Raw genomic sequence first — 21,598 nt, forward strand, 5'->3', positions numbered from 1 at the left:
TCTGACCTAACCTTGGTCTCATTCTGGTTCTGGTTCTGGTCTAACCCTGGTCTCATTCTGGTTCTGGTTCTGGTCTAACCCTGGTCTTATTCTGGTCTAACCCTGGTCTCGTTCTGGTTCTGGTTCTGGTTCTGGTTCTGGTCTAACCCTGGTCTCGTTCTGTTCTGGTTCTGGTTCTGGTCTAACCCTGGTCTCGTTCTGTTCTGGTTCTGGTCTAACCCTGGTCTTGTTCTGGTCTAACCCTGGTCTCATTCTGGTTCTGGTTCTGGTCTAACCCTGGTCTCGTTCTGGTTCTGGTCTAACCCTGGTCTCGTTCTGGTTCTGGTTCTGGTCTAACCCTGGTCTAGATCCGTGTTTTCTTTTGGAGGATCAGAGAACCACGTGTCGGTGAGTCACGTCACATTCTCACGTCTCTTTTTTTTTTTTTTTATTCTATTAAAAACAGGACTTCCTCAAGTTAAAATCGTCTTTATTTTGTCTCTTCTTCTTCTCAAAACTCAACAGTTATTTCAAAAACACAAAATCAGGTTTAATTAAAATCTCATTTAGTTCAAATAACTTCAAACTAATTCATCTAATGTTTATGATGTTCTGCTGTTAATGAAACTCCACCACTTCAATTCCATATAAGCTGCACCATGGAACTTTTATGGTGAGGTTTCCGTGACCTACTTGTCTCCATGGCGATGCTTTGATTTCTGTGCCTGGCATGTTCCTCACTATGGCATTAAACTTATCTACCGCCCAGTTCAAGGCCTGGTGGAGTCACTTTCATTCATATTTTAGCTGTAACACCAAACTACAAAAAAGTAAAGCCACTCTGCGGAACATTTCAGGCCAAATAACATCTCTGTAGTCAAACTGGTAGAAGAAACTTTAACTCTCATTATTTAAAAAAGCAAACTGCCCTTTAAAAGTGAATATTTAATGTGTGTTTTTGTTTTATTTTCAGAGATGTTTGAGAAACTGGACGAAGACACGACGAGACGATACGCTCAGATCGGAACAGAGACGCTCAAAGTCCCGCAGGTCAGACGGGATTTACACACATGTATAATTATAAAAAAAAAACACGCAAAAAATATATACAACAGAGACAAACTGAGAACAGCCTGTTACACCTGGTGATGTCATCAGGTGATAATTAAATGCAGCTTTTTACATTAAACTCGTCTCTAGTGTTTATTCAACTACAGCTGCTTTTCTAATTCAAAATCCCGTGGAAAAAATGTGAGTGGGCTCGCCTCTCCACAGATCTCATCTACTATAACTTGGCCTGTAGTAGTACTTTTACTACTACTACTATTTCTACTACTACTAATATTTCTTCTACAACTACCACTACTACTACTGCTACCTCTACTGCTACTTTTACTACTACTTCTACTACTTCTAAATTACTATCACTACTTCTACAAGTACTACTTTTACTATTACTACTTCTTCTCTTACTACTTCTTCTGCTACTACTATTACTAATTCTTCTAGTACTACTACTACTACTACTTCTATGACTGCTACTTTTACTATTACTACTACTACCACCACTACTACTACTACTCCTACAACTACTACTTTTACTATTACTACTACTACTACTACTACTACTACTACTTCTACGATTACTACTACTACTTCTACGACTACTATTTTTACTATTACTACTACTACTACTACTACTACTACTACTTCTACTACTACTTCTTCTTCTACTACTACTTTTACTACTACTACTACTACTACTACTGCTACGTCTACTACTATGTGTACTACTACTACTTCTACTCCTACTTCTTCTACGACTACTACTAGTACTTTTACTAGTAGTACTACTACTACTGCTGCTACTTCTACGACTATTAATACTTCTATGACTACTACTACAGCTACTATTACTACTACTACTTCTACGTAGTTTAAACCTTCTTTTTGGATATTTCTTTGACACAAAAATAAACATGAGATTGAATGAGTTTTAATTCCATACTGTGTAACATTTCAGTTAAGCAATAAGATCTGCCTGGAGACAAGGAGGAATTAGGAAAGTTACATAGTGCACCTTTAAAAAACACATAAAAATACACAGAGTAGCATGTACAGGTGAGAATGTTGTGTTTTCTGTGGGGGGGGGGCTGGAGGTTTAATGATTAGACTCAGACTGGACAGCAGCACAGCGGAGAGAGAGATGGATGGAGGCTGGAGGAGGTGTGGAGAGAGTAAACAACTTCAGAGAGAAAAGAAAGAAAAAACATGTGGAAAGAGTGAAAACATGGAAAAATCTATAGTCGGGAATACAAAGAAGACACGCCCACAAGAACTGGAGCATCAGGAGACTCGACCGCCCGTCCTCTCTACAGTCCACAGACCATGGGATGTATATATAAAAGGACATAGCTAACCTGCTAGCTGCTGCGTTACAAACAGGAAGTGATCATGGACGCACTTCCTGCTCCATCGACTCTGGCTCCAATTCACTTTCTATTGAAAAACTCTGGCCCCTCTCTCTGCACCTGCTGCTGTCAGACTCGTCATTTTGGTCTTAAATGTTCGTATTAACCCTCTACATGATCCTGGGTTTTTTATTTCACTATTGTGTCTGTAAATCAAGATATGAACATTAATAACAGACAAATCAGGCGCCTTCTTTCCGCTAGCGTTAGCAACAGGTTTGATTGACAGCGTTGCTAAGGGCCTGCTTCCTGATAAACCAGTGATGAGGGTGAGAAGGGGCGTTACCTTCAACAGCCTCACTCCGGATCTTTGTTTCTATGATACTGTCCTGGATTAGCCCTGGTTAAGTCTTGGTTTAGTCCTGGTTTAGTTCTGGTTAAGTCTTGGTTTAGTCCTGGCTTAGTCCTGGTTTAACCCTGGTTAAGTCTTGGTTCAGTCCTGGTTTAGTCTGGGGTAAGTCTTGGTTTAGTCCTGGTTAAGTTTTGGTTTAGTCCTGGTTTAGTCTGGGTTAAGTCTTGGTTTTGTCCTGGTTTAGTCCTGGTTAAGTCTTGGTTTAGTCCTGGTTTAGTTCTGGTTAAGTCTTGGTTTAGTCCTGGTTTAGTTCTGGTTAAGTCTTGGTTTAGTCCTGGCTTAGTCCTGGTTTAACCCTGGTTAAGTCTTGATTTAGTCCTGGTTAGATTTTGGTTTAGTCCTGGTTTCGTCCTAGTTTAGTCCTGGTTAAGTCTTGGTTTAGTCCTGGTTTCACACTGGTTTAGTCCTGCTCTGGTTAAGTCTTGGTTAACTCCTGGTTTAGCCCTGGTTAAGTCTTAATTTAGTCTTGGCTTAGACCTGGTTGAGTCCTTGTTTAATCATTGTTTAGATCTTGTTGACTTCTGACATAGTTGTAAATTTAGTGACATTGTCAAAATGTCAATAAAATAATAAAGTCTTCAGTCTCACACGTCGTAAAACCGTGAGAACTTGTCCATGACGAAGACCTTGAGGACTAGGACTAGAACTAGGAGTAAAACTCCTGGTTTAGTCCTAGTTTAGAACATCTTTTTTCTGCAGTTAATGGGACTTTCTCATTAATGTTTTTGTCTAAGGTAATCCTGGTTTAGTCCTGGTTTAGTCCTGGTTTAGTCCTGGTTTAGTCCTGGTTTAGTCCTGGTTTAGTCCTGGTTTAGTCCTTGTTTAGTCCATGTTTAGTCCTGGTTTAGTCCTTGTTTAGTCCACGTTTAGTCCACGTTTAGTCCACGTTTAGTCCTTGTTTAGTCCATGTTTAGTCCTTGTTTAGTCCTGGTTTAGTCCAGGTTTAGTCCAGGTTTAGTCCTGGTTTAGTCCTGGTTTAGTCCATGTTTAGTCCTGGTTTAGTCCTGGCTTAGTCCTGGTTTAGTCCTTGTTTAGTCCTTGTTTAGTCCTTGTTTAGTCCAGGTTTAGTCCTGGTTTAGTCCATGTTTAGTCCTGGCTTAGTCCTGGTTTAGTCCATGTTTAGTCCACGTTTAGTCCTTGTTTAGTCCATGTTTAGTCCTTGTTTAGTCCTGGTTTAGTCCTGGCTTAGTCCTGGCTTAGTCCTGGTTTAGTCCTTGCTTAGTCCTGCTTAGTCCTGGTTTAGTCCATGTTTAGTCCATGTTTAGTCCTGGCTTAGTCCTGCTTAGTCCTGGTTTAGTCCATGTTTAGTCCATGTTTAGTCCATGTTTAGTCCTGGTTTAGTCCTGGCTTAGTCCTGGTTTAGTCCTGGTTTAGTCCATTTTTAGTCCTTGTTTAGTCCTGGTTTAGCCCATGTTTAGTCCTGGTTTAGTCCTGGCTTAGTCCTGGTTTAGTCTATGTTTAGTCCTTGTTTAGTCCTGGTTTAGTCCTGGCTTAGTCCTGGTTTAGTCATGGTTTAGTCCATTTTTAGTCCTTGTTTAGTCCTGGTTTAGTCCTGGTTTAGTCCATTTTTAGTCCTTGTTTAGTCCTGGTTTAGCCCATGTTTAGTCCTGGTTTAGTCCTGGCTTAGTCCTGGTTTAGTCTATGTTTAGTCCTTGTTTAGTCCTGGTTTAGTCCTGGCTTAGTCCTGGTTTAGTCATGGTTTAGTCCATTTTTAGTCCTTGTTTAGTCCTGGTTTAGTCCATGTTTAGTCCTGGCTTAGTCCATGTTTAGTCCTTGTTTAGTCCTTGTTTAGTCCTTGTTTAGTGATTATTTAGTCCTGGTTTAGTCCTGGCTTAGTCCTGGTTTAGTCTATGTTTAGTCCTTGTTTAGTCCTGGTTTAGTCCTGGCTTAGTCCTGGTTTAGTCATGGTTTAGTCCATTTTTAGTCCTTGTTTAGTCCTGGTTTAGTCCATGTTTAGTCCTGGCTTAGTCCTGGTTTAGTCCATGTTTAGTCCTTGTTTAGTCCTTGTTTAGTGATTATTTAGTCCTGGTTTAGTCCTGGCTTAGTCCTGGTTTAGTCTATGTTTAGTCCTGGTTTAGTCCTGGTTTAGTCCATGTTTAGTCCATGTTTAGTCTATGTTTAGTCCTGGTTTAGTCCTGGCTTAGTCCTGGCTTAGTCCTGGTTTAGTCTTGGCTTAGTCCTGGTTTAGTCTATGTTTAGTCTTGGCTTAGTCCTGGTTTAGTCCTGGCTTAGTCCTGGTTTAGTCTATGTTTAGTCTTGGCTTAGTCCTGGTTTAGTCCTGGCTTAGTCCTGGTTTAGTCTATGTTTAGTCTTGGCTTAGTCCTGGTTTAGTCCTGGCTTAGTCCTGGTTTAGTCCATGTTTAGTCCTGGTTTAGTCCATGTTTAGTCCATGTTTAGTCCTTGTTTAGTCCAGGTTTAGTCCTGGTTTAGTCCATGTTTAGTCCATGTTTAGTCCTGGTTTAGTCCTTGTTTAGTCCATGTTTAGTCCTGGTTTAGTCCTGGCTTAGTCCTGGTTTAGTCCATGTTTAGTCCTTGTTTAGTCCAGGTTTAGTCCTGGTTTAGTCCTGGTTTAGTCCTGGCTTAGTCCTGGTTTAGTCCTGGCTTAGTCCTTCTTAGTCCTGGTTTAGTCCATGTTTAGTCCATGTTTAGTCCTTGTTTAGTCCTTGTTTAGTCCTGGTTTAGTCCTGGCTTAGTCCTGGTTTAGTCATGGTTTAGTCCATTTTTAGTCCTTGTTTAGTCCTGGTTTAGTCCATGTTTAGTCCTGGCTTAGTCCTGGTTTAGTCCTTGTTTAGTCCTTGTTTAGTGATTATTTAGTCCTGGTTTAGTCCTGGCTTAGTCCTGGTTTAGTCTATGTTTAGTCCTTGTTTAGTCCTGGTTTAGTCCTGGTTTAGTCATGGTTTAGTCCATTTTTAGTCCTTGTTTAGTCCTGGTTTAGTCCATGTTTAGTCCTGGCTTAGTCCTGGTTTAGTCCTTGTTTAGTCCTTGTTTAGTGATTATTTAGTCCTTGTTTAGTCCTTGTTTAGTGATTATTTAGTCCTGGTTTAGTCCTGGCTTAGTCCTGGTTTAGTTTATGTTTAGTCCTGGTTTAGTCCTGGTTTAGTCCATGTTTAGTCCATGTTTAGTCTATGTTTAGTCCTGGTTTAGTCCTGGCTTAGTCCTGGCTTAGTCCTGGTTTAGTCTTGGCTTAGTCCTGGCTTAGTCCTGGCTTAGTCCTGGTTTAGTCTATGTTTAGTCCTGGTTTAGTCCTGGTTTAGTCCTGGCTTAGTCCTGGTTTAGTCTATGTTTAGTCTTGGCTTAGTCCTGGTTTAGTCCTGGCTTAGTCCTGGTTTAGTCTATGTTTAGTCTTGGCTTAGTCCTGGTTTAGTCCTGGCTTAGTCCTGGTTTAGTCTATGTTTAGTCTTGGCTTAGTCCTGGTTTAGTCCTAGTTTAGTCCTGGTTTAGTCCTGGTTTAGTCCTGGTTTAGTCTATGTTTATTCCTGGTTTAGTCTATGTTTAGTCCTGGTTTAGTCCTGGCTTAGTCCTGGTTTAGTCTATGTTTAGTCTTGGCTTAGTCCTGGTTTAGTCCTGGCTTAGTCCTGGTTTAGTCCATGTTTAGTCTATGTTTAGTCCTGGTTTAGTCTATGTTTAGTCCTGGCTTAGTCCTGGTTTAGTCCATGTTTAGTCCATGTTTAGTCCTGGTCTAGTTCTCATTTGCTCTCATAATCCAGTTCTACTTTACTCATTGTTTTCACACATTTTCCTTAATCCTTTCCACACTCACGTCATGTTTCACGTCCACCTCTCTCCAGCAGGGCGGGGCTAAGGAGCAGAGGACGGGGGGTTGTGTTCAAATCCATGTGCAGCCCGGGAGCCAGACCAAGTCCAGAGACCGGACTGAACCAGGACCGGACCAGAGACCCCGGACCCAGGCCTCAGCAGACGGACGGGAGGAGCAGATCCAGCAGGTGAGGGGTTAAACTGTAATGAGTCTGAGGCGAGGTCAGCGGGACTTTAACCAGAGAAACACCACGACTAGTTTAAGTTTAATATTTATACTCAGGACAGGACACAAGCGAGGAAAGAGATGAAAGAAAAGCTCCTGTTCTTTATCTTTATCAGAATATTTAAACAGAAATATGGCATTTTATGGGTTAAAACTATTGTATATCAGAATGAGAAAAAAAACCCTCTTAAATTCTCAAAAAAATCCTGCTTTGGCGACATCGTGAAATGGTAAAATACTTGTGTTTCCATGGTTGAAAGTTAGATGAAAAAAAAGGGAATATTTGAAATTGACCCAGATTTAAAAAAAAATAAAAAAAATAATAAAAAAATCTGTTTTCCTGCAATATATAATTATTTGTTCCTGTAATGTTCCACAGTATGACTTTAAAAATTTTTGGCTTACATTTATTGACTTAGACAGAGGTGGAACGTAACAAAGTAAAAGTACATATTATATACTGTATTTACATCAATTTTACAGTGGATATTTTACTTTTACTTCACTACCTTTAAGAGCAGGACTGAAAAGTAAAAGTATTTTTTGTTATCGTTTGAAAAGGCTGAGGGTTTGTTTGTTTGTCGTTGTTTTTTTTTTTTTTTTGGTTTTTTTTGGTCACGTTCATAATTTGAGCAAATCAGATAAAAACAACTAGAAAAAACTGTTTGATTCAGTTGTTTCCGAGCAAAATCCAGCACAAATCTGTATCTAAAGACCTCAAAATCTGAGTGAAATACTTTTACTTTTTCGTCTTTAAATACATTTTTAAAACAGATACTTCAATACTTTTACTTAAGTAGATGCTTTCATGTGCTACTTTTATTTTTACATGACAATAAGTAGTAGTAGTAGTAGTAGTAGTAGTAGTAGTAGTAGTAAGAGGTGTAGTATGACTCAAAATCCCCTTCAAAAACAACATTCTTACTGTGAGCTGTGTCGCCCCTCCACAGATCCGACCTGTAACTTGCCCTGCTTGTCCCTTTAGACCAAGTTAGTTTACTGCCAAACTATAGAATATTCCAGATAGAGCAATAACAGCAGCAGTATCTCTATGGAAACAAGCAGAAAAGTTACATAGTTACATTGTCAAAACGCTCTGTTCCACCTTGTGATGTCATCAAGTGGCAGTTTTCAAGTTAACCGCTCTGTTTTACCTTTAGTTCAGTCGAGATTTGCAATTCCAGGGCTGAAATTGTCCAAATGATTCTAGAAATGAAGGTGTGTGGAGTTTAAAAACACAGTGGAGCACTTCCTGTATTACCACATGATGACATCACAAGGTGGAACAGAGTGTTTTCAGTTTGAGAGAAGAACTCAAATGTGCAGGTTTGTGAATGAAGATGAGTTGTTTGTAGGTGAGACATATTTTGTTCTAAATATATGAGTGATTCACACGTTGGACTAATCTTGTGTTGTTCTGTATTTGAGACTTGAGTGTTCACTTCCCCACAAAGTCCTGACCAGACATGTCAAAAGTATCGAAAATCAGATACTAATCCAGACTAAAACTAGTATCGAAACTAGATACTTCTTTGAGCAGGTATCGATACCAAAAAAGTCACATTCACGGGACAGAAATTAACCTTTGTTGTAAATGTTTAGAAAGATTTTGAGCTGCATCAGAACAAGTATAAGACACAGAGACTATAAACAGGATTAAACCAGGACTAAACCAGGACTAAACCAGGACTAAACCAGAGAGTAAACCAGGACTAAACCAGGACTAAACCAGAGAGTAAACCAGGACTAAACCAGGACTAAACCAGAGAGTAAACCAGGACTAAACCAGGACTAAACCAGAGAGTAAACCAGGACTAAACCAGGACTAAAACAGGACTAAAACAGGACTAAAACAGGACTAAAACAGGACTAAACCAAGACTTAACCAGGGATAAACCAGGACTAAACCAGGACAAAACCATGGCTAAACCAGGGCTCAACCAGGACTAAACCAGGACTAAACTAGTACTAAACCAGGGCTAAACCAGGACTAATCCAAGATTTAACCAGGGCTAAACCAGGACTAATCCAAGATTTAACCAGGGCTAAACCAGGACTAAACCAGGACTAAACTAAGACTTAACCAGGACTAAACCAGAGAGTAAACCAGGACTAAACCAGGACTAAACTAGCTAAACCAGGGCTAAACCAGGACTAAAACAGGACTAAAACAGGACTAAACCAGGACTAAACCAGGACTAAACCATGGCTAAACCAGGACTAAACCAAGACTTAACCAGGACTAAACCGGGACTAAACAGGACTAAACCAGGACTAAACCAAGACTTAACCAGGGATAAATCAGGACTAAACCAGGACAAAACCAGGACTAATCCAAGATTCAACCAGGGCTAAATCAGGACTAAACCAGGACTAAACTAGTAGTAAACCAGGACTAAACCAGGACTAAACCAAGACTTAACCAGGACTAAACCAGGACTAAACCAGAACTAAACCAAGACTAAACCAAGACCTAACCAGGACTAAACCAAGACTAAACAGGACTAAACCAGGACTAAACCAAGACTTAACCAGGGATAAACCAGGACTAAACCAGGACAAAACCATGGCTAAACCAGGGCTCAACCAGGACTAAACCAGGGCTAAACCAGGACTAATCCAAGATTTAACCAGGGCTAAACCAGGACTAAACCAGGACTAAACCAAGACCTAACCAGGGCTAAACCAGGACTAAACCAGGACTAAACCAAGACCTAACCAGGGCTAAACCAGGACTAAACCAGGACTAAACCAGGACTAAACCAGGACTAAACCAGGACTAAAGCAGGACTAAACCATTAACCACTATGAACCTGCTCCACACTGAGGAATTACATAGACATAAAACATAAGAACAGAAAACAAAGTACCACCATTTAATGTTGACAATCACATTCTATTGTTTAAAGAAAGAGTGTTTTTATTATTATTATTATTATTATTATTATTATTATTATTATTATTATTATTATTATTATTATTATTATTATTGGAATCAGTATTAAGTCTATTCCTTAGTATCAAAATCGAGTTACTTCTAATTTCAGTTTCAGTTCTGTGGTTTTGAAGCCGAAGACAAAAGTATATTAAGTTTTTATGATCCATTTTACATCACAGTACAGAATTTAACCGAATCTGAAAGTTTTTACTTAATTCTAGAAAAAGCATAAATGGTCATGGTCACATTTTTATATAATGTTTTTCCACCTTCAAGTCACTTTAAACGCTTTACATCAAGGAACCACTCACATTCACACACACGAGGAGGGTTAAGTGTCTTGCCCAAGGACACAACGACAGTATTCATCTATGGGAGCTGGAATCGCACCATCAATTTTCAGGTCTGTGGACAAACGCTCTACCAACTGAGCCACCGTCTCTCTATAGAATGTTTTTTTTGAATATTTGGGACTTTAAGCGGGAAACAGAGACGATGAACCACGTGAGAACCATTAAACCCGACGTAATCTGCAAAATCGACTTTTCCGATACTTAAATCACGTTAGAGTCGTAGTTGTAGTTGTATTTGGACGGATTCGTGTTTGAGCAATATTTAACCGCTTATTTTCAAGACGCCGTTTTGCCGATCAACCCCCGTTTTCACCTCCACCTGGACACGCCCACGCGACGTACGCACTTTGTTTTCCATGTTTTATTTTCTTACTCGCCGATACTCACAAGATTCGGCAGCGTCGCAAAGTCATGGTGGTACAAATGACAAAAAAAAATCACTTCTCGTTAGCGTGATAGGGGGCGCCGACAGCTACACACCTCTTTGTTGTGATGACGTCATTGGGCACCGCGATTTTCTAATGCGGAAGTCGGGGATTTGTTTCTTTTATTAAGTCGTTTTAGATGAACATTGAGAGGACGAAACAGGATAACCACTCTGCTACCAAACACCTATAAAAGCCTCTAGTGAAATAATCTTGGTATTTCCAGTTGAGTCTTGGTTTAGTCTTGTTCTAGTCCTGGTTTATAGCCCTGGTTTAGTCCCAGTGAGGTCCTGGTCGAATTTAGTTTTGGTTTAATCCTGGTTTAGCCCTGATAATATAATTCTCTTGTGAAAGCCTGAATACGTTTTGTTTTACTGAAGTGTTTCATGATTCTTTAATACTCATATGGACTCATAAAACGCTGTAAAAGTCATCAGTGGACTCACGGTCGACCTGGTTTAGAAGTTCTATTTTTACTCGGGTCAGAGGTTATCAGCCTGAGCGATAAATTCCACACTCTGAACGGCTGAGAACCAAGACTACACCCGGACTAAACCAGATCGAAGCAAGGAAATAACTGAACCAGGTCTAAACTGGGTCAAAAAAACAAAAAACAAAAAAACAAAAAAAACACTAGAGCTGAATAAACCAGGGTTCTACCAGGTTTAAACCAACAGCCTCGCTCCTGATTGGCTCTTTGGTTGCTATGATACTGACACTAAACCAAGTCTGAACTAGGCCTGTCATGAAATTTTGAAGTACAATAAATTGCCGAAGAAACTAATTTATTCCACTGACACAATAAGTCTGATAAAGCCAGTAACACTAAAAAAAATCATAAACTTCCCTAAAAGTGCTGAGAAAAATTCCCCACAATAAATATAGACCTGCAAAAATGTTCGTTCCATGTATCTAACAGCCAAAGCTTTTCTGTGTGCATGGAAACTGTGAACACATTTTAGTATCAACAAGCACAAATAAACAGTATATATATCCACATGTATAACAAATAAGGACCTGTATGTTCCCCAGGACGCCATGGGGGGGCGCTGCTCCATGTGTGAGACCCTGAGGGACAGGTGTCCCCGCCCCAGAGGACTGCTCAACCTCGTCATAACTAAAGGTAATGATAATGAGGCATTCTTTTTAAATATACTTTTAGATTTACAAGCACCATTCACTCACTCCACACCTGGAGGACGAGAGTTTTCCTTGTGACCACACCTGTACCACACCTGTGACCACACCTGTACCACACCTGTGACCACACCTGTACCACACCTGTGACCACACCTGTACCACACCTGTGACCACACCTGTGACCACACCTGTGACCACACCTGTGACCACACCTGTACCACACCTGTGACCACACCTGTACCTCACCTGTACCACACCTGTGACCACACCTGTGACCACACCTGTACCACACCTGTGACCACACCTGTACCACACCTGTGACCACACCTGTGACCACACCTGTACCACACCTGTACCACACCTGTGACCACACCTGTGACCACACCTGTACCACACCTGTGACCACACCTGTGACCACACTGTACCACACCTGTGAACACACCTGTAACCACACCTGTGACCACACCTGTGACCACACTGTACCACACCTGTGAACACACCTGTGACCACACCTGTAAGCGCACCTGTAACCACACCTCTAACCACACCTGTACCACACCTGTGACCAAACCTGTGACCACACCTGTGACCACACCTGTAAGTGCACCTGTAACCACACCTGTAAACACACCTGTGACCACATCTGTAACCACACCTGTGACCACACCTGTAACCGCACCTTGTAACCACCTTGTAAACACACCTGTGACCACACCTGTGACCACACTTGGAGAAGGAGAGTTATCCCTGTAAACACACTTGTGAGCACACCTGTGACCACACCTGTGACCACACTTGGAGAAGGAGAGTTATCCCTGTAAACACACTTGTGAGCACACCTGATCTCTGGTTGCTATGATATTCACGGTTGCAATTTCTAATATGAAACTTGGCTCCAAATTTGCCCCTAATTGCTAACCTCGATGAGCTTTGTTTTGATGCGGCCCATGCGTGTCCCTGAATGGTTAATCCACCTGTCAATCACACCCATCTGACAACAGGTAGACTCAGTGTGATAATCCTACGTCCAGTATTGAAGAAGTGTGTATTTTGGATCTCAACTGCCCTGCTGGAAACTGATAGCAACGATTAGCCCCTCTGACTAATGGAGGATTGTCACATCTGAACTTTACACCGTGTTGTTAATAGATCACAGTCTGAGCTTCTGACGGAGCAGTGCTGTCCTAACCCTGGTGCTGTCCTGGTCCTCCTCCTGGTCTAACCCTGGTTCTGTCCTGGTTCTGTCCCTCGTCTAACCCTGCTTCTATCCTGGATCTGTCCCCACAGCCTGCCTCTTGGCCCTGGTCTGACCTCGGATCTCTCCCTGGTTTAACTCTGCTTCTGTCATGGTTCTACACTGGTTCTGTTCCTGGTCTAACCCCGGTTCTGTCCCATTCTCTCCCCACAGCCTGCCTCTTGTCCCTGGTCTAACCCCAGATCTGTCCCTGGTTTAACTTCAGTTCTGACATGGTTCTGTCCTGGTTCTATCCCTGGTCTAACCCTGATTCTGTCCCTGATCTAACCCTGGTTCTGTCCCGGTTCTGTCCCCACAGCCTGCCTCTTGGCCCTGCTCTTCGGTGTGGTCTGGTCAATCACAGGGTCCGAGTGCTTGCCTGGGGGGAACCTGTTTGGCCTTGTGATCCTGTTCATTTGTGCCGTTCTGGGAGGAAAACTCATGGGACTGATTAAGTTCCCAACCCTGCCCCCCTTCCCTCCACTGCTCGGTAAGTTCTTTAGAGCTGATTTAGACCTGGTTTAGTCTTGGTTTAGTCCTGGTTTAGTCCTGACCGTGTGTATTTTCAGGGATGCTGTTGGCTGGTCTGGTTTTGAGGAATGTCCCGTACATTTGTGACGCGGTCTACATCGATCCTCACTGGTCGTCTGCTCTCAGGAACATCGCTCTGGCCATAATCCTGACCAGAGCCGGACTCGGACTCAACCCACAGGTCCTGCTCCTCCTGTCTGCCTCCTCTGCTCCATCTGAACCTCTCCTCTTCATCCTCTGACCCTCTCCTCTTCATCCTCTGCTCCGTCTGACCCTCTCCTCTTCATCCTCTGCTCCGTCTGACCCTCTCCTCTTCATCCTTTGCTCCGTCTGACCCTCTCCTCTTCATCCTCTGCTTTGTTTGACCCTCTTCTCTTCATCTTCTGCTCCTCTTCTCTTCATCCTCTGACCCTCTCCTCTTCATCCTCTGCTCCGTCTGACCCTCTCCTCTTCATCCTCTGCTCCATCTGCCCCTCTCCTCTTCATCCTCTGCTCCGTCTGAACCTCTCCTCTTCATCCTCTGCTTTGTTTGACCCTCTTCTCTTCATCTTCTGCTCCTCTTCTCTTCATCCTCTTCATCCTCTGACCCTCTCCTCTTCATCCTCTGCTCCGTCTGACCCTCTCCTCTTCATCGTCTGCAACCTGGACCAAACCATCTCTCTCTTTCTCCAACACTGTCATTTCTTCTCTTGCTTCTCTCTTTCTTCTCTCATCTTTTTCTCTTAGTTCTGTCCCATCTCCTCTCTCACCTCTCTCTGTCATACTCTCTTTGTTCAAATCTTCTGACTCCTCTCTTTCTTTCTTTCTTTCTTTCTTTCTCTCTCTCTCACACACTCACAGTCCCTCTCTCCTCAGGCTCTGGTCCGTCTTAAAGCCGTCTGTATCCGTTTAGCCGTCGGGCCCTGTCTGGTTGAAGCCTGCATCGTGGCCGTCGTCTCTCACTTCCTGTTGAACCTGCCCTGGGTCTGGGGTTTCATTCTGGGGTAAACAACACAACACTGCCACCTACACCTATAGTGGACACATGGGGAATTGCAACCTTTAATACTTTTTATTAGCTTCTAGTTACTTGTCTGTAAGAACCAAAATAATCACTTTTATCTTAATACTTCCACAACCAGTCAAAAGGACAAACTTGGACACACTTTTTAGATTCTCACTGAAGCATTAAGACTATGAATAAACATGTACGGAGCAGGTAAACACAAAAATAAACTCAAAATAACTCAAAACTTACCTTAGATTTTTAAAAATAGCCAGTCTTTGCTTTGGTAAATCTTATTTAGAGAAAGTCAAAAGTGCAAAGCAAAGAGTGACCCTGTTTTCTTCTCTTTTCTTTCTACATGCCCTTGTGCGATTCATAGTTGGTATGTTGTTCTTTCTGTTGCAATTTAGAAATTCCTTGTAATGTTTTTAATGTTTTTTCAGCTGAATAAGAAAAATAAAAAAAAGCATTTAATTTATGTCCTAAAAGAAGATAGGAGTGCTTATTTAAGGATTAATTTGTGAAATGTGCTTTAAGTGTACCTGATACATGTGCTAAATAAATAAATAAATAAATAAATAAATAAATAAAAAAGAATAAATAAAAAATGTAATAAAAATAAAAAATAAATAAATAAATAAATATAAATAAAAAAGAATAAATAAAAAATGTAATAAAAAATAAATAAATAAATAAATAAATAAAAAAAGAATTAATAAAAAATGTAATAAAAAATAAATAAATAAATAGTTCTGATGCCTTCAGTGAGAATCTACAGTATAAATAATCATGAAAATAACCATAAATGAAAAAGTGTGTCCTAACTTTTGACTGGTTGTGTGATTAAAACATAGAAGTGAATCCTAAATAAAAATGTAATTTAAGTTTGTACACAGGAGTATTACAGTGTTGTCTCGTTCGTCTCTGGGGCAGGTTCGTCTTGGCTGCTGTGTCCCCGGCCGTGGTGGTGCCGTCCATGTTACTGCTGCAGAGGGAGGGCTACGGCGTCGACAAGGTGGAGTTCTGGTTTACTCCTTCTCTTTCTGTCCTCTCTCTGGTCTCTATCTCTACACTCAACACTCTAGTTTTTAAGTTCATTCAGAATGGATAAATTAAAATGGACAGTTCCTAGTCTGGCCACAAGATGGCACCACATTCAGGCATTTTCATCAAGGCGAGTTTGTTTAGAGTGTTTTACAGAATAAGAAAGACATTCAAATCACAATACAAAACAAATAATAAATCAAAACATAAATAATCACCATAAAATTAACATTATAAGAGAAGAGGCAGAATAAAAACCTTTCAGTCACATGCACAGATAAATAGAACTGTTTTGAGCCTGGATTTAAACATCGTCAAAGTCGAGGCCTGAGTCACATCTTCAGGAAGAATGTTCCAGGTTTTAGCTGCAGAAAACTGAAACATTGATTCAACATGTTTAGTCCTGGTTTAGTCCATGTTTAGTCCTGGTTTAGTCCATGTTTAGTCCATGTTTAGTCCTGGTTTAGTCCATATTTACTCCTGGTTTAGTCCATGTTTAGTCCATGTTTAGTCCATGTTTAGTCCTGGTTTAGTCCATATTTACTCCTGGTTTAGTCCTAGTTTAGTCCATGTTTAGTCCTGGTTTAGTCCTGGTTTAGTCCATATTTACTCCTGGTTTAGTCCATGTTTAGTCCATGTTTAGTCCATGTTTAGTCCTGGTTTAGTCCTGGTTTAGTCCATGTTTAGTCCTGGTTTAGTCCTGGTTTGATCCTGGTTTAGTCCTGGTTTAGTCCATGTTTAGTCCTGGTTTAGTCCTGACTCAGTCCTGGTTTAGTCCTGACTCAGTCCTGACTCTGAGCACCAGCAGGAGGCCAGTCCCAGAGGTCTAAGGGAGACTAAACCAGGACTAAACCAGATCCAAACCAGGACCAAACCAGAATTAAACCAAGATTAAACCAGGACTCAACATGGACTAAACCAGGATTAAACCAGGACTAAACCAAGACCAAACCAGGCTTAAATCTCACAAGACACACTTTTGCGTAATGTACAACCAAAACAGCCCCTAATGTACAGTATTTTGTTAAATTTCCAGGGAATCCCGACGCTCCTGATGGCAGCCGGCAGCTTTGACGACGTTTTGGCCATCACCGGTTTCTCCACTTGCCTCGGAATCGCCTTTTCCACAGGTAACAACCTCTATTCCACTGTGTTTTTAAACTCCATGAACCTTCACTAGAATCATTTGGATCATTTCACCTGTGGAATTGTCAATCTCTGCTGAACTAAATTGGGATGATAATAATAGTCAGGACCTGGCTGTGGCCTTGGTCTCAAGTCCTGGTTTAGTCCTGGTTTAGTCCTGGTTTAGTCCTGGTTCTAACCCAGATCTAACCCGGTCTCCGTCTCTCTCTAGGCTCCACATGGATGAATGTCTTAAAGGGTCTTCTGGAGGTGGTTGGAGGGGTCCTGGCCGGTCTCGTGGTTGGACTGTTCCTCTGTCTGTTCCCGAGCTCTGACCAGGTCTGGACTCAACATACAACTGACCTATTAAACACACTCTACCTGATTTTAAAAACTTGAAAACCAAAACTAGTTCATTTTAAACGTGGTCCAAAGTTATTCCTCAACCTAGCACTTTTCACAAGTCGTTTGCCTTTACAGTAAAAATAACAACAACTAGCCCATTGTCATTTTACTCTTGGTTTACCTCAGTTTTAGTCCTGGTTCAGACCCTGTCCCTCTCTTACAGGAGGACCTATCCTGGACCAGGTCTCTGCTGCTCCTCGGACTTTCGGTCTTCTCCGTCTTTCTGTCACACGTCGTGGATTTTGCTGGAGCTGGAGGTCTGTGTGTCCTGGTTCTGTCGTTTGTCGCCGCTTTGGGCTGGAGGGTCAATAAAGTAAGTCCTGGTTTAGTTCTTGTTTAGTCCTTGTTTAGACCAGGTCAAGTCTGGGTGAGTTCTGGTTTGGTCCTAGTTGCGTCCCAGCGTAGACCCTGGTTCTTGCTGTGTTTCCCTTGCAGGCTTCCTTAGCAGAATCGCTGGTTTAATCCTAGTTGTGACCTAGTTATGTGTCTTGTAGCAGCTATGATTTAGTCTTGGTTTAGTTCTGGTTTAGTCCGGGTTTAGTTCTGGTTCATGTTCATGGTTTAGTTCTGGTGAAATCCTGGATTAGTCCTAGTTTAGACCTTGTTCTTGTTTTTCGTCTTGGGTTTACTCCAGGTTCATTCATGGTTTAGTTCTGGTAAAGTTCAGATTTGGTCCTGGTTTAGTTCTAGTTTGGTTCTTAGTCACAGTTTGTCCCTTGCAGGCTCCAGTAGCAGCGGTGGTCGGCCAGTCCTGGGATGTTTTTCAGCCACTTCTGTTTGGTCTAATAGGAGCCGAAATCACTATCAGCTCCTTGAACCCCAGCACCGTGGGTAGGAGGCCAACTACTACTACTACTACTACTACTACTACTACTACTACTACTACTACTACTACTATGGCTAGCAAGATTAGTATTCTCATTCACACACCACATTCTTATTTAAGCCAAGGGAACTGTCTTGCCCAAGGACGCAACAATAGTAATGCAATGGTTGAACTACTACACCTACAAATATTATAAATAGTACTACTCCAACTGCAAATTATACAACTACTACATGTTGTGTCAGATGTTGACTGTAACTGCTGCTGTCGCTCAGGTTTGGGCGTGGCCTGTCTCTTTATCGGTTTGTTTATCCGAGTCATTGTCACATTTCTCCTCGTTCACTTTGGAGGATTCAACCTGAAGGAAAAATTCTTCATCGCAGTGGCCTGGCTCCCCAAAGCCACCGTCCAGGTAATCAGTGCACCTGTACCACACCTGTACTACACCTGTACCACACCTGTCCTACACCTGTACCACACCTGTCCTACACCTGTACCACACCTGTCCTACACCTGTACCACACCTGTCCTACACCTGTACCACACCTGTACTACACCTGTACCACACCTGTACCACACCTGTACTACATCTGTACCACACCTGTACTACACCTGTACCACACCTGTACTACACCTGCACCACACCTGTCCTACACCACACCTGTACCACACCTGTACTACATCTGTACCACACCTGTACTACATCTGTACCACACCTGTACTACACCTGTACCACACCTGTACTACACCTGCACCACACCTGTACTACATCTGTACTACACCTGTACTACACCTGCACCACACCTGTACTACACCTGTACTACACCTGTACCACACCTGTACTACACCTGTACTACACCTGCACCACACCTGTACTACACCTGTACTACACCTGTACCACACCTGTACTACACCTGTACTACACCTGCACCACACCTGTACCACACCTGTACCCTATTTGTCCACACCCATAACCAACCTGTCCACATATATATGCCACCTGTCCACACCCGTGTTTATTGATATAATGGTGTGTTTGATCGAGGACCTCTTCTGTACAAATGTAAAATACTGAAGTACCACAGTGTTTACAGCAGAAGAGCCAGGGAGCTCGACTGTGCTGTTTGTAAAGAGTTTTACATGTTTCACCTGAGCGCCTTACGATCTTTTTGTTATTCCAGGCTGCGATCGGTTCGAAGGCCTTGGATATGGCCCGAGAAAAGGGAGACGAGGTTCTGGAGAAATATGGTCTGGATGTGCTAACATTAGCCGTGTTAGCGATCCTCATCACGGCTCCCATTGGTGCTTTAGGGATCGGACTCTCAGGGCCACGCCTCCTCCAGCAGCAGAGCAAAGGTCAGTGCGGACGACAAAAGGTGGTTTGTTGATGTTGGTGTTTTTAGTTCATTATCTTTATATTATTCGCAACAATTAGCAAATATGCTGCTCATGGTAGGTTTTAAAAATGATGTCATAAAGTGTTGAAGATAGTGGACAGGAGACTTCCAAATATATAAAACTTTGTGCTTAAAGAGACGACACGTTTTTGATGCTTTGGTTTCATATGGATAGATACAATAATTACAAATATATTGACCATAAACCGGGTCAAAACATCTGCTTTTGACAGTTGAAAGGCAACCACAGAATTAAGACCTGCCCTTCCCTTTAGCATTTTGTGACTTCAAATGAACCCAACCCATTCGCTGTATTCAGTATTTGTGAATAGAAGTTTAAGATATTGTCTAAATCATGACTAAATAAGGTCTCATTTCTAAAGCTTGTACACTCACACAAGTCTGTCTCAAATGGAGTGGAGGCTTGTATGAATTATGTTGTATTTTATGACAAATATGCAAAAGAATAATCCATTAATGTTGACTCCATAGACTGTATAAAGAAGTGGATTAAGTGAATGTCCGACCGCAATTATTGTAGCAACGAAACAGCCAATCCAGAGTGAGACTGTTGAAGATAACGCCCCTTCCCGCCCACATTGCAAGTTTAGCGATCAATCAAACCTGTTGCTAACACTAACAGAAGCGACCTCAGGGAAAGAAGGCGCCTGATTTGTCTATTATTAATGTTCATATCTTGATTTAAGGACACAAAATAAAATACTAGGACCATGTAGAGCGGATTAATACGAACATTTAAAGACCAAAATGAGGAGTCTGACAGCAGCAGGTACAGAGAAAGAGAGTTTTTCAATAGAAAGTGAACTGGAGCCAGAGTCGATGGAGCTGGACGCGCTCTCATGTCCATTTATACACTGCCTAGCCAAAAAAAAAAGTCATCACCTGGATTTAACTAAGCGAACAGGTCGTCTCCTCCTGCAGTTGGTCCGGTCGAGGTTCAGCAGAATGAGGTCAGCTGACACCTGAATATACTGAATGACCAGGTTATTCCATCAGTGGATTTGTTCTTCCCTGATGACACGGGCATATTCCAAGATGACAATGCCAGGATTCATCGGGCTCAAATTGTAAAAGAGTGGATCAGGAGCATGAGACGTCATTTTCACACATGGATTGTCCACCACAGAGTCCAGACCTTAACCCCATTGAGAATCTTTGTGCTGGAGAAGCTTTGTGCAGCGTCAGACTCGACCAGCATCAGTGCAACATCTTTGTGGAAAATTAACGCAACACTGGATGGAAATAAATCTTGTGACGTTGCAGAAGCGAAATCGAAACAATGTCACAGCGAAAGTGTGACGTAATCAAAGCTAAAGGCGGAACAACCAAATATTAGCGTTGGTGGTGACTTTTTTTTTGCCAGTCCGTGTATATACAGTCTATGGTTGACCCTGATCATCTGTAATTGTGACAAAATCCTTTATCCTTTTACATTTATCCAACTCGCTCCATCAGTCGTCTAAAAACACAGTGGTTTTGTTTTATAAATGAGATTAATGACAGGCTAACCACTCTGCCACGACGCCCCCCTGTGAGTAGTGAACATTACTACAGTATTTGGGGCATGTTTGTTTTGTACTTCTTTAGTACTTACTGCAGTACTGTCTGTAGTTTCAGAAAACCCAGAGGCCAGACCTTCATCTCCAGGCTCGAACTGCGTCTCGGAGAAGGACTGCGGGACCATCGAGAGCAAGTTATGAACCAAAACCTCAGCCACTTCACTCTGATTTAAAAGTGCACTATTTAACTTTTCTGGTCGACTGCTTGTTTCCATGGAGATGTTATTGCTTTGCCGGGAATGTTCCACAGTTTGCAATAAACGTAGCTATGTAATTATGGGTGTTTTTAGTGTTATAACATAGCTTTAAAAATGTGCATTCTTACTTTAAGTGGGTTCGCCTCTCCCCAGATCTGACCTGTAACTTGGCTTTGCGGCGCCACCTGCTTGTTTTCACGGAGAAAGCGAAATTTATTGCCATACTGTAATTTTCCACAGAGACTTTTCTAGATAAGTAGGTTATTAGTGCAAGGAAATAAGCGGTTCAGTTGTAAATAAGCTCTATTGTCTTAGTAATGTAGGTATGTATTTTAACTTTTAACGTTTTGTATTTATTTCGGACATTTTTATCTGTATTTAGAGACTTATATGGAACAAATGTTAAATAAATGAATACAAATATATGAAAACAAATGGCTCATGTCCTAAATAATATAACTGCTTGCCATTAACACCCTAGTACGGTACTACTTTTTTTTAAATAATGACTTCAACTTAACTTAAAAGTGTGAATTGGACCTGACAGTTACTTTACTCTTGAGTACTAGCGTCCCCAAATATTTTTTAACTTCACTTTTGTATTTTTTTTTGTGTTGTTTTTCCTCAGATCCCT

General features: G+C 41.7%; 1 protein-coding gene across 3 annotated transcripts; it reads left to right on the forward strand.

Annotated features, from left to right (window-relative positions):
• Positions 1-957: 957 nt before the first annotated feature.
• Positions 958-20,909, forward strand: LOC117386659 (sodium/hydrogen exchanger 9B2). 3 transcript variants are annotated; one of them, XM_055229198.1, is made up of 14 exons: positions 958-1,029; positions 6,594-6,746; positions 11,533-11,623; positions 13,194-13,364; positions 13,444-13,586; positions 14,261-14,388; positions 15,324-15,405; positions 16,471-16,564; positions 16,792-16,898; positions 17,128-17,277; positions 17,687-17,795; positions 18,066-18,202; positions 18,972-19,146; positions 20,796-20,909. In XM_055229198.1, the coding sequence occupies exons 3-14, from the start codon at positions 11,539-11,541 to the stop codon at positions 20,906-20,908; spliced, it is 1,494 nt and encodes a 497-aa protein (XP_055085173.1). In that variant the 5' UTR covers positions 958-1,029; positions 6,594-6,746; positions 11,533-11,538; the 3' UTR covers position 20,909. The 3 variants fall into 3 exon arrangements, with proteins under 3 accessions (XP_055085173.1, XP_033839960.2, XP_055085174.1); XM_033984069.2 differs by having other exon boundaries at positions 20,820-20,909; XM_055229199.1 differs by having other exon boundaries at positions 961-1,029; positions 6,591-6,746.
• Positions 20,910-21,598: the final 689 nt, after the last annotated feature.

The sequence above is a fragment of the Periophthalmus magnuspinnatus genome, chromosome 18, assembly GCF_009829125.3.
Source record: "Periophthalmus magnuspinnatus isolate fPerMag1 chromosome 18, fPerMag1.2.pri, whole genome shotgun sequence".
Classification (NCBI taxonomy): Eukaryota; Metazoa; Chordata; class Actinopteri; order Gobiiformes; family Gobiidae; genus Periophthalmus; species Periophthalmus magnuspinnatus.

Excerpts from the sequence above, each read along its gene's own strand:
- LOC117386659 (XM_055229198.1), top strand. The coding sequence starts at position 11,539 with ATGGGGGGGCGCTGCTCCATGTGTGAGACCCTGAGGGACAGGTGTCCC. Across the intron at positions 13,365-13,443 it reads CCCCTTCCCTCCACTGCTCG|GGATGCTGTTGGCTGGTCTG; the intron begins GTAAGTTCTTTA and ends GTGTATTTTCAG. Across the intron at positions 17,278-17,686 it reads TGGGCTGGAGGGTCAATAAA|GCTCCAGTAGCAGCGGTGGT; the intron begins GTAAGTCCTGGT and ends TGTCCCTTGCAG.